The sequence below is a fragment of the Schistocerca americana genome, chromosome 3 (assembly GCF_021461395.2).
Source record: "Schistocerca americana isolate TAMUIC-IGC-003095 chromosome 3, iqSchAmer2.1, whole genome shotgun sequence".
Classification (NCBI taxonomy): domain Eukaryota; kingdom Metazoa; phylum Arthropoda; class Insecta; order Orthoptera; family Acrididae; genus Schistocerca; species Schistocerca americana.
The window spans coordinates 815,491,656-815,509,314 of NC_060121.1; the positions used below are offsets into that span (position 1 = coordinate 815,491,656).

At 37.3% G+C, this 17,659-nt stretch overlaps 1 protein-coding gene across 1 annotated transcript in view; it reads right to left on the bottom strand.

Annotated features, from left to right (window-relative positions):
* Positions 1-4,456: 4,456 nt before the first annotated feature.
* LOC124605419 (dnaJ homolog subfamily C member 16) overlaps positions 4,457-17,659 on the bottom strand; it is a 172,365-nt gene continuing 159,162 nt past the window's right edge. Inside the window, exon 13 of the mRNA XM_047137074.1 lies at positions 4,457-8,211. Within this exon, the coding sequence (XP_046993030.1) occupies positions 8,071-8,211 (141 nt within the window). The 3' untranslated portion in view covers positions 4,457-8,070. The remainder of the gene's footprint in view (positions 8,212-17,659) is intronic.

Genomic DNA, 17,659 nt, shown 5'->3' on the forward strand with positions numbered 1-17,659 from the left:
GGATAGAATGTGTGGGGGTTTCTCTGGCCAATACAACATTGGTCTGGACATGTTAATTAGTGTTGTACCCGTAATGGTATTTGGAAGGTGAAACTGTCTCCTTGCTATCTCGCATCAAGTCACTTTTATTAGCAATCCGTTACTTGTAACAATAACCGCATAATTCCTGTAGGTTTTCCATTTTCGTAACAGTTAGTGATTACTGTTTCTGACGTAAACATAGAATAAAGCCAGTGGTCTGTGGTTCTCTGGAATTCCGACTGTGGCACAAAAACTTTTTTCTCACACTCTGCCGCTTCTAGCTTCCATAAAAACAATTGCATTTCACATGACTTTTGGTTGGTTTCTATCGCCTTTGATGGACAAATACTAATTCTTTCCTGAATGCAGTCACTGAAATTTTCTATGGACATGGCAACATGAGCATCTCTTTCCTTAGAATCGAATGATATTTCTCGTGTTTGTAACTGTACCCATTTCTGAACTGTACTTCATTTTATTGGATATGGATGTACCGTGTAACATTGGTATTGTGCATTCATTCCTACTACTGGAAATTTAATTCTAACATGTATCCTAGCTTGATCAGTGGTTACTTCTACAATAAATGTACGATGAAATAAAACAATTGAAAATCCAGGATTGAATGTAACAATATTATGAAAAGGAAAGTTGCTACTCACCATATCACTAGTGCACTGACTATAACACCATGTTCAAACTCACTTAGATCTTGATAACCTGCCATTGTAACAGCAGAACCGATCTAACAACTGCGCCATACACTTCTCGTCTTATATAGGCACTTCAGACCACAGCGCTGTCTTCTGCCTGTTTACATATCTCTGTATTTGAATACGCATGCCTATACCAGTTTCTTTTGCACTTCTGTGTATATTTATCCATGCCAAGATGAATGGAAATTGTTTTGAATGCCAACAGTTTTTTACACCATATCAGGCATGTGCTTTTCACTTATGACTGATAGCTCATAAATTCAGAGAAAAATGTAGTTCAGCAGAACTGATGATTACACTAGTCTGCTGACATGAAATGATTGGAAACTGACTTCAACTTTTTATGTTGATTCCAAATCTGTTTTCAGGTTTTTTCCTATCACATGCAGTTTTGCCACAATTTGACCTCAAAGATATGTTGCTGTGTCAGTGCATTATACATACTGTTGGAGGGAAATTTATCAATATGCCACTGTATACCTTTAGGTTGTTAAAACTGTTGATGCTAGTTACTATTGTGTGACCTTGAAAGTGTTGTTCATCTCACAGACTGGCATTGCTAGTCTTACATTGTGATTATTCTGATATTTAAGACAGTATTAATAAAATAGTTTGCCTATTGTTTGTTGTAACTACAATGTCAACACGCAAGAGTTTGAACAACCCATATGTTTTCTGTTAGATTTGTGGAAATTATACAGTGCCAAGTAGAGAATGGTCATAACAGACTTTGAGAAAAAAGCTTACCATGTTTATTTTAAAATGAAACTTGGTGACCAGGACAAGGGAAGGGCACCAAAGACAAATTGCCGCTATTGTGTTAAGAGGTTACGTCTGTGGACAAAAGAAAGAAAGCATTTGTGCCATTTGTGATTCCAGTGGTGTGGAGGGTCCCTAAAAATCACCTTAATGAATGTTAATTCTGTTTTGTTAATGTTCAGGGGTGCAGTTCTAAAATTAAAACACACGTTGTGTATACAAGCATTGTTTCAGCCACTACACCAGCCGCACATGGAGAAAATCTGATTGCTCCTCTTCCTCCAGCAGTTTTAGATAATGTGGCAGAAGAAGAAGAAGAAGAAGAAGAAGAAGAAGAAGATGATGATGATAATGAAGCTGATACAATTCCAAAGACAATAGTGATGTCTACCAGCCTGAATGTGACTTTACCCCACAACTCGGCTATCAGAGCGAACTTCAAGTGAACTTAATGATCTCGTATGAGATTTGAATTTGCCTAAGGAATCTGTGGAACAACTTGGCTCGCAGTTAAAAAGTAAGAATCTTCTGAAACCAAGAACACATTACTCACAGTGCAGACAAAGAGGGAAAGGACTAGTTCCTTTATTCTCACTGAATGATTCCTTGGTTTACTGCCATAACATAAGTGAGTTAATGTACTTGTATGGCACTGAACATGATCCTACTCAGAGGACACTACTTCTAGACTCATCAACAAGGAGTCTAAAATGTGTGTTACTGCGTAATGGGAACATTTATGGATCCAATTCCTGTGGCCTATTCTGTTAAAATGAAAGAGACATATCAGAACACCCGAAGATACTTTTAACAAGTATCCAGGTATGAGAAACAAAAACGGCTTATCCACAGTGACTGCAAAGTTGTCAGAATACTATTGCAACAAAAAACTGGGTTGACAGAAATGCCTTGCTTTCTATATGAATGGAACAGTCAGAGAAGGCAAAGACACTGGAGTGTGAAAATTTGGTCAGAGCAGATAAATGTTGTGCCTGGAACTAAAAAAAATCCTGCATGAACTGCTTGTAAAAAAAAAAAAAAAAAAATAATAATCTTGCTTCTGCCAATGCACATAGAACTGGGCTTGATGGATTAATTTGTAAAAGATCTACAACAGGATGAAGCCTGCTTGAAGTACCTTTCCAAGAAACTTCCTCTTCATCGCACAAAACAGATTAAATGCTGGAATTTTTGTTGGTTCTCAAATAAAGAAATTGATGAAGGATGAAGATTTTGATAACACAATGAGGAGGAAAGAAAAAGACACATGGACTGCCTTCTGATAAGTTACTGAGAACTTGATAGGGAATAACAAAGATACTAATAACAAAGCCATTGTTGAAAAAATTGAAGAAGATAGGTCTGAAAGTCAACTTTCTACACTCATACATTGACAACATTCCAGAAAATTTGTACATTGACAACATTCCAGAAAATTCGGAACATTATAATAAGGATCGGGGGAACATTTTCACCAAGATATTAAGGAGATGGAGAGGAGGATCAGGGTGAACATTTTCACCAAGATATTAAGGAGATGGAGAGGAAGTACCAGGGGGACTGGAATGCAACTGCGATGGCCAATTATTGTTGGATGTTGAAGAGGGACAGTCATCATATATAAGAATCTGTCACAATATTTGAGAAGGAAAGTTGCTACTCACCATATAGCGGAGATACTGAGTCACGGAGGATTTTTCAGGACGTCAAGAAAGATAAAGTTTAAAAATTAATAGAATACTGTTGACTTGATACATGGTAAACATGAAATGAATTAGGGGAGTTCTGTAGAGTATTTTTTAAATGTATTTTATTTTTTTAATGTACTTTGTCATTAAAAACTCACATTGTATGAAATGGTGTTCGACTATTTTTGTGGTCTCAGAAGTTAAAAACTTCAAAATATTATTTGAATATAATAGAGGGAAACATTCCACGTGGGAAAAATATATCTAAAAACAAAGATGATGAGACTTACCAAACAAAAGCGCTGGCAGGTTGATAGACACACAAACAAACAAACACAAACATACATGTATGTTGTATGTTTGTGTTTGTTTGTGTGTCTATCGACCTGCCAGCGCTTTTGTTTGGTAAGTCTCATCATCTTTGTTTTCAAAATATTATTTCTTTTTTATGTAAAAACCTGAAGTGATAGGCAAACTTGGCAGTTATTTCTAGAAACAGCAAAAACACTTATTTTTAACAAACCATCTGACAACAAAAAGTTTTACAACACAGACTAGTGTTACAGTAACACTACTAAACATTCATTTTGGACGTTTTATGTTCAATCACTTGGTTCATGACATGATGACTTGCAGACTGAAGATTTTGATTAAGCAAGTAGTGCACATGCTCTGCCTCATAGTTTGACCACAGCTATTTGGGATTACTCATGCAAGTTGTTTTAATTCTAATAAGTAAACTTTTCAGTCTTATATACCACATATCACAACATTCCCCATCAGTTCTCATTCTGCTCTTAGGTTGCACCGTCTCACACATTTACACTTTCCTTTCTTGAGTCTTTCACTGCCCTCTTTCATTCCAGTTTTTTTTTCTTTGTATATCATGCATACTGTATTCTTGCTTTTTATTTCGTTCTACAATGATTGGAATTTTTTCTTAGCCAACCATAGTTTTCTCCTTTTTTTTAAAAAAAACTCCTTCAATGTGCCAGCTCAATCATTTTATTTCATTTACTTGTACCCTGTTCTTTCAATATATCCTGCCTGTATGCAGCAATATTTCTTAAGGCGATACAAAAGAAAACACACATGAGGAAGATAAAAACTCACAGCTTTGTATATTTTATTTTTAACAGTGCCTCTTTTTCCCTACTGCCAATGTCTGCTGTCAGATGCACATTATATTAAGTGTTAATCAAAGATACACTATTCTGTAAAAAGAAAGGAAAAACATAACCAAAAACTTTTCATTAATCAAATGAAAACAAATGTTTTGAAAGAAAGAATGTATTTGCATGTATAATTGGTTTTCTAGTATAAAGGCAATACATGTAAAATAATTTGTACTGCATTTTCAATGATGTTCTTGATTTTATAATGCAAATAGCATTTGCGACCATACTATAAAATATTATTAGAAACCTAGAGCAAATTGCAATGACCTGTTTAAAATGCAGAAAAGTCACCAGAAGTTTATGGCAGAGTGCCATTACACAGTCCTTGCAATTCACTCCACATCGACGACTTACCCTGAAATTTTAATGAGCATGTAAGTATTGAAAAATCAGTGTCCCATCATTCACTGCAATTTTAGAGCAGTAAGCTTGCATAAATAACAATAATAATATAACAACAACAACAGCAAGAAGAAGAAGAAGAAGAACAACAACAACAACAAGAATGATTAACCAAGAAAGCACTGCTGAAAATTTTACACATTAAATAATAAATAGTGTAGGAATGTCACAGGGATAAAGGAAATGATAAATGTTTACTTATTGCAGTGAAATGTAGAGGGAGATATCAAGTTTAGATGTGCAACAAACTATGATAAACAATGAGAGAACATTAATAATTACAAGAACTTAGCCATTCACCTTTAGCGTTATAGATTCATATATAACAAATAGATCAGTTCTGCTCTAGGCTATTAAAATTACATTTCCCACCCTCATGTAAACAATATGTATGGCACTTTGGAAAATTTGTCAATCCCCTAGGGGATTACAAGGCTTAATTTGTTTTTAGTAATATTCCATTTCTATTTACAGTCTACAGAAAGTTTTACTGAATAGCATGTACTTTCAAATAATGCTCATTTACAGGAAATAAAAATATATGTAAAAGCCCCCTAAATGACAGACATTCTTAGAATCTTCATAAATTTTACAGAATATTATGTACAAAAAGCAATGACAACTAGTACCACCCTCCCTCCACCCACCCACACACACAAATGAAGTTGTGCATGACTAGGAATGTATGTGTGGGCTTGGAGGAGGGGAGGAATAGACAGGGATTGGGAGGATAGTGCATCCAAGTATGAGTGTGAACATAATGAGCCTTCTTTCTAATGCTGGGAATTCAAAAAATATAGATAACTTAGCTTTTTATGCAAATATGGTACATTACCCGCCACATGTAACAGAAAAACAAATAAATCAAAAATTCTAAAAAAAGAAATTATTGTACATACTGTCATTTTATGGGGGTCTGTGAAAGCTGAATGGGAGCCAATGGTACAATTAAACTGTATAATATCACAGAGTGTGTAAATACAAAATAAAAAGGTCATATCATGACAACATTGTACAAACGGACCTTTAATTAAGAATTCTGACAGTTTCTCAAAAATTCAGCATGAAACATGAACACTTATACACTGTTAAAAACTGTAGTCCAAAAAATAATGTCTTATTTTGCAAAACACTGTATAAATTCTAATATGAAATTACAATCATTGGCTCACACACAGAAACAAAGAGACTAATGACAACTAATAAATACTAACAACTACAATTTTTTGCTTATGAAAAATGAAATATCAAAATCTAATATTTCCTTTCACTCTCATTAAGCATAACTGAGAAGTTAACCTTAAGCACAAAACAAGTGTGTTTCAAAAATTCTGATAAACAAAATGTTAAGACTTATTCATCAGACTTTGTATTTATATTCATACATAATTTTCCTTTCTTCAGTGAAAGCATTTTACCTTCTACATTTTAGACTACATGTCTCATCATTAATACTAATTTGTTAAAAATCTTTATTTACAACTGATTGTATATTTTGTGTCATCACGTGCAATTAAATTTATCAACTTTAGTGTTCATTTAATTGGTACATTGTATCTAAAGTCTTTGTATTAAAGTAAACTAAGATTTCTCTTCAATATCACTATGGTATATATAACTATAAGTTTTAATAACATATTTTCTTCCTTTTATATATCGAATATGTATTAAAAAAGAACAGCTACAGTAAACCATAACCATAGAAATTACAGGGAAAATGTTTAAACAGGTTATTAAAATCAGCATAGTAGCACGATTCAATAGGATACAGTTCATCTGAAGTAATCACAGATACAGGGAACAGCATACTCCCACAAAATGTAAGGCTAAAAATGGAGTATGTCTGTCACTCAAACAGCCAATAGGACTTCAAGTGTTAAAATCTTATTTGCGATCTGACTAGATAAAACATTACATTTTCAGGGAAACTAGTTTTTCCCTCTTACAGAACAAAGTCAGTGACTAGAAATTATACTAAAAGTGTAAATAACTCTATAAATTAGATAATAAGATGCACTTCAGTTAAAGAATATTCTTTGTAAAGAAATTTTGTCTCGTTCCTATTACACATGCAGAAATTAAAATTTAGATTAATAGAATACATTAAGAGTGAAATACAAAAAAGGGTATGTTGCCTTCTACTTAACAAAGTATTGAGTTATTGCAGGCTGAATCTGAAGACAAAAGTTAAAGATTTTGCTGCAACTGTAACTTCCTTTGTGGTACTACCTACATAAAAAAGAGCTTCCACAGAGCATCATATAGTGAACTGAATGAATTATCGACCAGAAAGCTCAATCTTTATTCTATACGTGGTCCTAATTAACAGTGTTTTCAAAAATACTCTTCTTAAAGATATATGAACTTTCAAGACGAATGTTTCTTTGCTCTTGGTTAAGCAGAATCATGCAATATCTGCAAAAAAGTCAATTGATAAGTGACACAGAGTCACTTTCTAGGAGGCAATGGACCTACATTAGCAACAATTCTGTAAGCTAAATGGCAGTGAAAATCTATATATCAATGCAAATGGAACAATGTCCTTATAGTTGATGAAGTCTCTTTATTTTTTCCAGGAGTCCTTCAATATAATTAAAAACATGGCATAAAATATCCATGTTGCAAATATCTACTAATTTTAAGCTGCTTCAGTTCTTGCGTAATAGGCATCTGTATATTTGTGGTGAAGGACTTAATTTATTTACAGAACTATTTTTTAAAAAATCAACGAGATTTTTTTCTTTCTGTAGAAGTATGTTTCACAGATTGTTCCTCTACACAGAGAGGGATTATTTTCCCCTATGAAGTTTGAGTTGTGATGCACACAGTGAACACAGTTTCTCAAGCTATGCTTCAATTGTTCTTAAAACTGTAACAGTATTCAGAATCTTCTCCGATAATACAATCAAATTTGCTCATACCACAACAACAGCTGCATAAATGCTAAAAAACAACATTCTTATTTCTGTCAGTCATGGGACCCTCAAAATGCCACATCATAAATAATACACTATAGTTTTTTTAGTAACAGCCAGATTAACAAAGTACATTCCTCTTCTAGAAAACAACAACACTCCTTAATCACATCACAGCATTTGGGAGAAAGATTTCCAGTTAGGGTACAGAACTTCTTCGGAACATGGAACTTGCAGAAACTTTTAAGAGAAATGGGCTTCTAAGGAATTTATGAAAAGTTATTTACATGATATTTTAAAATGTTTTAAATTTTTATATTATTTTACAAAAGCAGACAAGTTATACTTCTTAGTACAGCACCTCTTGTTATACAGATCATTGGCCAACTGCCTACTTCAGTGGAAAATCTGGCCAATAATTTATATAGTATCGTTGTGTTGTTCCTTCGAACAGCCTATCAAGCCAATTGGGTAAACCATCAAGAAGGTTACCTTGGAATACAACATTGCTGTATTTGTCAGATAGTAGACCCTGCAAAAAAAGAAAAGAAATCAAAAATATGTTTGCAATCCAAGCTGCTCCTGTAAGAAAAATCAGAATTTCAATATTCAGAGCTGTGTGGTAAATTTGAGATTGTGATTGCTGACATCATTTTGCAGCGTCTGCCTTGTCTTAGAAATGCATTCCAAGGGTATGTTAAGAGCAGATCATGCTATTTCACTAATCAACACTTGGCACACACAAACACACCCCTCACATTTACTGTACAGATAAATAGCCTGTTAGTCACTATCAATTGCCTACTGAAAAAAGAATTATAGCTAGTAACTAATGTACATAAAATTTTACTGACACATTTAGATACAGTAGGATCATGATAGTGAACAACATTTGATTGTCAGTATACTCTTTGTTGCAAAATAATATAACCCTGCTTACAGAAAGTTGCTGAGAATTACTATACCGGAGACATACAAGGATGAATGATGAATGCTGCATTTTGTGCCACTGTGAAACTCTTTTCCCACCAATTTAGTTAGTTCCTTTCAGCACTAATACGGATATACAAAGAGTAACATGTATCCTTGTCAAGACGCCTGCAATTCAATCACAACTCATCCTGCCTGTGACAGCTGCTGCAGTATTGAGAGTTCCACATCCACCAGGTACAAACAGCAATAGCTTGTGTCCACAAGCCATGTGACACTAAACATCCACGTATTCCTCTGCAGGGCAGCTTTATGTCACCACCCAGCAGCTTAGCAGTGAGTGCAAATTCCAGTCTTGATCTCGATGTCTTGACTTAACATGACAAGTCCTGCCAGTCTACCCATCAGAGCACAGTGGGCACCAGTGCAACCTATACCAACTGTGCCTAGACAGTGTTTCACAATTGTGACAGACTGAGTGCTCACATGCACCTACAAGAACTGCTATCACACTCAAAAGCTGTTTTGGTTCTAAAGTTACTGTGTACTTCCCCTCACACAACCAAACAACCAGATGTCAGACACTCATGTCGGTACCAAATATGTATATTGAAAGACTGTCAACCAAAACATCAATTTAGTTGAAAGAAGCAAAAATATAGAGAACATTTTTATTTTATTTAAAAACAAAGATGATGTGACTTACCATACGAAAGCGCTGGCAGGTCGATAGAAACACAAACAAACACATACATACACACAAAATTCTAGCTTTCGCAACCAATGGTTGCTTCGTCAGGAAAGAGGGAAGGAGAGGGAAAGACAAAAGGATGTGGGTTTTAAGGGAGAGGGTAAGGAGTCATTCCAATCCTGGGAGCGGAAAGACTTACCTTAGGGCGAAAAAAGGACAGGTATACACTCGCACACACACACACACACACACATATCCATCCGCACATACACAGACACAAGCAGACATTTTTACAAGGACAGGTATACACTCGCGCGCGCGCACACACACACACACACACACACACACACACACACACACATATCCATCTGCACATACACAGACACAAGCAGACATTTGTAAAAATGTCTGCTTGTGTCTGTGTATGTGCAGATGGATATGTGTGTGTGCGAGTGTATAACTGTCCTTTTTTCCCCTTAAGGTAAGTCTTTCCGCTCCCGGGATTGGAATGACTCCTTACCCTCTCCCTTAAAACCCACATCCTTTCGTCTTTCCCTCTCCTTCCTTCTTTCCTGACGAAGCAACCATTGGTTGCGAAAGCTAGAATTTTGTGTGTATGTATGTGTTTGTTTGTGTTTCTATCGACCTGCCAGCGCTTTCGTATGGTAAGTCACATCATCTTTGTTTTTAAATATATTTTTCCCGCATGGAATGTTTCCTCTATTATGAACATTTTTATTAGATAGATGTGGTGTTCTGTTGGACCAGAAACCTTTCTGATGAAAACGTGGTCAGAACTTATGGTTGTCTTGTAATCGTGTCTGTTTGCAAATTAACATGTCATATTTGCGGTAAGTACAATCTATCTTTCTTACATTGTTGACAACACAACATGGAGTTTCCATTCTTTTAAGTTGAATAATCATATTTGCTTGTAAAACATACCACTGACTTGCTTTACAAATTAACAGTAGGCACTGTGGCACGTCAGAAGACTAAAAGATCTTCCTCAAATCAGCGAACTCATAAAAGTGGCATATGGGAATGAAATCATGTTACTTTAACAGTGTCGACATGGATATGGCAATTCTGAGCGTGACATACATCAGTTCCAAACATTATCATCATATGGAGATGTGTCACAGACAATTTCACTGTGACAAAAAACAATATGATACTAAAATATTAGTAGAAGTACTAAAGGCACAATTTAGTGTTGTGGCTCTGTATGGCATGCTACCAGGTACATCTTCAGAAAATTTAGCTGCAACAGGTGTCAAGATTCGATTACATAATTCAAAAACAACATTTAGCTTTTAGCAATACTGTTTACATTTGACCACAGTGAAGGTATATAAATAGCAGTTTCTGCCCAACTTTTAAAATCAGGGAGGTTGTGTTTATGGTTGAGAAATAATGGGGATGAGCAATGGCAAATTAACATCTTCTCTCCATCTTTCCAAGGCATGAGTTCTTCCAAACTCCACTTTATTGTCAAAGGGAAGGAGATGACATAACTAGTGAGCTTAAAAAATTCATTTTATGGTAAATTCAAACTGCAGCTCATTGCAACTAGAATTGTGTCCACACAACCTACTTTACTAACAATAATTTAAAATAACTCTATTATCTGCACATAAATATTCACAAAAGTAATCAATTTTCACTTACTGGTATAGGAAAATATCTAGTGAAGCATAATTCGGAAAGAGTTAGATGTATTCCAATAAAAGGCATTTAGTATGCATGAACACAACTGCCAGTCAGAGCACTCAAAATACTCTACCAAATTAATGGTCAAGCAAGTGAAAGGTGCCTACACAAGGATATGTTAAGTATTGCAACATAACTCACTTTTGTTACTGACATCATTAAAATGTGCACAGGTTGGTTTCACTCACTCTTTTTTTAGATAGTTTCCTTATTTTGTGTCATATTACACGCTATGAAACAGTGTTCTGCAGTTTTTGTAACAAATGAATTGGCTGCAAAATGAAAGATAATGTCAAGCACAAATTTAAATCTGGAAAGTATCTTCAAGACAGTGCAGCTGCTTTTCAATGAAAAGACTTATTGGAAGTTTGGGGAATCTAAGTGAAGAAAACAAGATGAAGATAATTTCAAACAAATGTCAGTGGAAGTTTTTGCAAAAGTAAATACTCCATTTGTAAAACTTGGAAATCCTGAATTCTGCTTCTGGATTACTAATTTTGCAGACAAAGATCTACCCTGCACAAGATACGTACAACAAAATGAATGACCTTGGCAGCCAGTCATATGAGTGTGAGCTGCATTTGCATGAGTGTGTGTGTGTGTGTGTGTGTGTGTGAGTGTGTGTGTGTGTGTGTGTGTGTGTGTGTGTGTACAAGGTATGTTCAAAAAATTCCGGAACATTCATAATTTTGTGCCAATGTCGTCTTGGAGCAAAATGCGGTTGGCATCCCTGCATAAGCCTGTGTTTAATGTGTACTGCCAGAAGTTTCATTGCTATATGTCTTGTTAGTTGTTGTTCAGTGCTGTATTAAGCAGAACGTTGTGTTGCACAGTCTGTGGATTCCAGAGATGGCAGAGTTAGAGGAGCAACGCGTTTGCATTAAATTTTGCGTGAAACTCAAGAAAACCTCTACAGAGACAAACCAAGTGATGCAGAAAGCTTCTGGTGATGAGTGCTTAAGCCGTACTTGGAGTTACGAATAGTCACAATTTAAAAATGGGTGGACTGAAGTTAAAGATGACCTTCATTCAGGATGCCCTTTGACGTCTAACAATGACACTCATGTCAGAAATGTCAATGAAATTGTGAGTACCATTTGAAGATTGAATGTCCAACAGATTTCAGAAGAATGAACAATTTTAGTTGGATCATGTCACGAAATCCTGACATAGCATCTTGGAAAGGAATGTGTTGACACCAAGTTCGTCCCATGGCTTACAAGTAAAGACCAGAAAGACCTTCGCCTCGCAATCTGTGAAGAGCTTTTGGATCTTGCAAATGAGAATGAGATTAAACAACAGAAACTCCAGGACGGAATGTAACAATATTAAGGGAAGCAAAGTTGCTACTCATCATACAGCAGAGATGCAGAGTAGCAGATAGGCACAACAAAAAAACTGTCAAAAATGAAGCTTTCGGCCAGTAAGGCCTTCGTCAAAAATAGACCCCACACACACACACACACACACACACACACACACACACACAAAAGCAGTCTCAGGCAACTGAAAACACACTGTGAGTGGCAGCACCAGTGCATGATGGGAGTGGAGACCGAGTGAGGGATAAGGAGGAGGCTGGGATGGGGAGGGGGAGAGATAGTATGGTAGGGGTGGCAGAAGGTGAATTGCTGCAGGTTAGATAGAGGGCAAGCGAGAGATGGAGGGGGGGGGGGGGGGGGAGTAGCGGAAAGAAAGAGAAGTAAAAGGACTGGGTGTGATGGTGGAATGATGGCTGTAGAGTGCTCGATAGGAGTAGGGAAGAGGTTGGATGGGTGAAGACATTGACTTTCGAAGGTTGAGGCCAGGAAGGTTACAGGAACATAGGATGTATTGCAGGGAAACATCTCACCTGTGCAATTCAGAAAGCCTGGTGTTGTTGGGAAGGATCCACATGGCACAGGGTGTGAAGCAGTCATTGAAATGAAGGACATCATGTTTGGCATGTGTTCATCAACAGGGTGATCCACTTGTTTCTTGGCCATAGTTTTCAGTGGCTGTTCATGCAGACACACAGCTCTTTGGTTGTCATGCCCACATAGAATGCAGCATAGTGGTTGCAGCTTAGCTTGTAGATCACATGACTGGTTTCACACATAGCCCTGCCTTTGATGGAATAGGTGATGTTTGTGACGTGGTAGTGGGAAGCTGTATGGGACAGGTCTTGCATCTATGTCTATTACAGGGGTATCAGCCAAGAGGTAAGGGGTTGGGACCAGGCGTTATGTAAGGATGGATGAGTATATTGTGTAGGTTCGGTGGATGGTGGAATACCACTGTGGGAGGGGTGGGAAGGATAGTGAGCAGGACATTTTTCATTTCAGGGCACGACGAGAGGTAGTCAAAACCCTGACAGAGAATGTCCCAGGACTGGAGCAACTGTATTACATTTTCCCCCAGGGTTTCAACTACCTCTTGTCATGTCCTGGAATGAAAACTGTACTGCCCACTATCCTTCCCATCTCTCCCACAGTGGTGTTGCACTGTCCACCGAACCTACACAATATATTTGTCCATCCTCATACAACCCCAGCTCCCAACCCCTAACCTTGTGGCTAACACCCCTGTAATACACCTAGAAGCAAGACCTGCCCCATACATCCTCCTACCACCACCACCACCACCACCACCACTACCACCTACTCCAGTCCGTTCACAAACATCACCTATCCCATCAAAGGCAGGGCTACCTGTGAAAGCAGTCATGTGAGCTACAAGCTAAGCTGCAACTGCTGTGCTGCATTGTATGTGGGCATGACAACCAACAAGCTATTTGTCCACATGAAAGTAAGCTGATAAACTGTGGCCAAGAAACAAGTGGACCATCCTGTTGCTGAGCACGCTGCCCAACATGACATCCTTAATTTCAATGACTGCTTCACAGCCTGTGCCACGGGGACCCTCCACACGAACACCAGCTTTTCTGAATTGAGCAGGTGGGAACTTTCCATGCAATACATTCAACGTTCCCATAACCCTCCTGGCCTCAACCTTCGTTAGTCACTGTCCTCACCCATCCAGCCCCTTCCTTGTTCCCATTCCAGCAGTACACAGCTGTCATTCCACCATCACACCCAGCCTTTTTACTTCTTTTACACTACTTCCCTCGTCTCACCTCTCCCCTGCCCATCATTTAACCTGCAGCACTTCATTGTCTGCCTCCACTACCATTCTGTCCCTCTCCCTCCCTGCCTCAGCCTCCTCCTTACCACCACCCAGTCACCACTCATATCAGGCACTGGTGCTGCTGCTTGCAGTGTAGTTTTAGTTGCCAGAGACTGCAGTCACTTGTGTGTGTGTGTGTGTGTGTGTGTGTGTGTGTGTGTGTGTGTGTGTGTTGTTTATTTTTGACAAAGGGCTTACTGGCCAAAAGCTTTATTTGTTACAGTCTTTTTGTTGTGCCTAAATAAGAATCTGATAAAAAGGGGGGGGGGGGGGGACAAACTGTTAATCAACGGTACTATTGGTACATGTTGCATTGCTTGTGAGAAAATGTGAGAAGGAAACCACCTGAAATGTGGGGAGACAATTCATGGCTCTTGCATCACAATGACACACCTGCACATTCATCCCTGTTGGTGCACGACTAAAGCACAAAAAATCAAATCACTGTGCTGCTTCATCCTCCATACCCTCCAAACCTGGCCCCACCGGACCCTTTTTTTTTTTATTTCCAAAGTGGAAAACCCTGTTGAAAGGCTGATGATTTGCAATGATAAATGAGATTAAAGAAAATTACCAGAGATGCTTCACGTGATCCATCAAGAGTCGTACAGAGATTGCTTTCAGAAGTGGAAACAGCACTGAGAGCATTGCATCAATTGTGGAGGAGATTACTTCGAAGGAAACCATGCACAGTAAGTAAAAGATGAGCGTAGAAAAATCCTGCTATGTGGATATCCATAAACACAGCAAAAATAGATAATGTTACTAATGCTTTTCTGAGCATTTTATGTAGCTTTGGAATGATATCACTGGTCAGCTGTCCAACAAGGATAACGACACAACCAGTCTCTACTATTGATCATATAGCCACTGATACTGGCACAGAAAACTGTTACTTAGTACTAAAAAATCTGGGACTTTCAGTTCATCTTTGTCAAATTGCACAAATAAAGGTTCCTGTGGGAAAAGCAGCCAAGTTACATGCATATAAATCACTCTACTCCAAATCAACCACGCAATATTTTACTGCACAGTTAAGTCGTGTAACCTGGGACAGTGTATACAAACAAACAGATGCCAACAAAAAGTTTTGTCATCTTATGTCATTGTTTAAGCTCAAATTTGTGGAATCGCTTCCTGAAGTCCTACTTCTGGTTGGAGCACAGAGCAAAATGAAATGGATTACCAGTGGGATTACAAAATCACCCAAACCTTCAGACAACTCAGCTCTATAAACAATACATGCAGTCGCCCTGGTTTTTAAGCTATTATAAAAACTACAAAAAAATCTACAGAAGGTCCTTCAGGCAGCTAAAAGGTCAGCCAACGACAAACTGATAAAAAAATGCAAACAATAAAAGTAAAGCTGCTTGGACTTTAGTTAAATGTGAGACTGGGAGGAAAAAAAAGGAGGAGGCACTCAAACACCAAAATCAATAAATCAGGCAACACAATCAGTGATGAAAAAGAACTGGCTAACTTCATAAACTCATACTTCATCAGTATTGCAAAAGAACTGCAGAGCAAATTTCCAAAAAGATCTGATATTCCAGTGCAAAATTACGTAAAAATTCAATGGTTCTGCTCTCCACTACTCTGGGAGAAGTAAGCAGTGCCATAAAACAATTAAAAAACAAACCCTCAATAGGATTGGATGAAGTCCCAGTTTGTGTGTTAAAAGAGTGCCTAGACAGCATTAAAGCTCCAGTAACTGACACCACTAACCAGTCTTCTAGGACTGGCTGCTTCCCAGACTACCTGAAACTAGCTAAAATCATACCCCTTCACAAAAAAGGCGATGTTGAAAACACAGAAAATTACAGGCCAATTGCTTTACTTCCAGAATTTCCTAAAATAGTGGAGACTTTAATGAAAAATAAACTTATGAGCTACTTAAATAAATATAATCTTCTCTGCAAGGAACAGCATGGCTTCAGACTGCTCAGAAGTGCTGAACACCAATAGCTCTGTTAATAAAAATTGTTGTTGAATCACTTGACAAGGATAGTTATGTAACTGTAATTTTCCTACATCTATTGAAGGCCTTCGATACCATTGATCATGACACTCTTCTACACAAATTGGAGTCTCTGGGAATCAGGGGAGTGGTAAATAAATGGTGCCAATTATATCTAAATAACAGTGCAGAGAGTAGAAATTTCACATAACACATCCAAATATGTGGTAAATCACTTATCTGACCCACAGTACGTTAATGTAGGAGTCCCACAAGGAAGTGTTCTGGGCCCAATATTGTTCTTAATTTATATTAATGATTTTCCACAATGTGTGGAGCATGGAGAAAAAGTAATTTTTGCTGATGACAGTAATATACTGATTACCAGCAAGACACCTGCCATGCTATTGGAAAAAGCCAATGAAGCACTAGCAGATGTTTACAAATGGTCTACAGAGATCAGAGCAACTCTCAACATTAAGAAAACCAACAGCATGTACTTTAGAATAAACAAGAAGCCCAAGTCCATAAATTTAAAACTATGCAACACTTCAATAACAGATAACAGATATACCTAGGACTGCACATCGACAGCCAACTAAAACGGAATGAACATGTCATGATTATCTCAAAGAGGGTACCCACAGCATGCTACATGCTTAAGAGTTCTTGCATCAGTATGCAGTGACATTTGTGTAAGGTCAGCTTACTTTGGTTATGTGCATGCCATTTTTAGCTGTGTAATAATCTTTCTTGGGGAAATAGTACACAGAATCTGCAAACAGTTTTCAGATTACAACAGAGAGCTGTAAGTATAATGACAAAATGCAATAAATGGGCTCACTGCAAAGAATTATTTAAAAACCAGGTCATTCTGACTGTTCCTTGTGAGTTTATTTTTCAGACCATAATATATAACAGAAAAAATCTTGACAATTACAGCTTGAATAACATTATTCATGATCATAACACAAGGTTGAGTCATTGCCTCCATTTAGATAGGAAAAATATGCTAAAAGCTCAGAACAGTCTTGATTAGTGAGGCATGATAATCTATAAGAATCTGCCCCAGAATATAAAAGAAATTAGCAGTAAGTATTCTTTTTAAAAAAACTGTTTTCACAAGAGTATTATTTCTACACTTGGACAAATATCTTAAATGAAAACCAAAGAACTGTTGGGAACATCTAGCATAAGTTGTACCTGACATCGTATTTTTTTTCCATTCATGTATTATGTATTTATGCCTATGCATTTACGTCTGCTAGTTCCATATCAACACATCTAGTATACTTATTTAAACAATATAAATTAACTTTTTTCATTTACATTATATAGAGGCAAACATTCCACGTGGGAAAAATATATCTAAAAACAAAGATGATGTGACTTACCAAACGAAAGTGCTGGCAGGTCGATAGACACACAAACATACACACAAAATTCAAGCTTTCGCAACCAACCGTTGCTTCATCAGGAAAGAGGGAAGGAGAGGGAAAGACGAAAGGATGTGGGTTTTAAGGG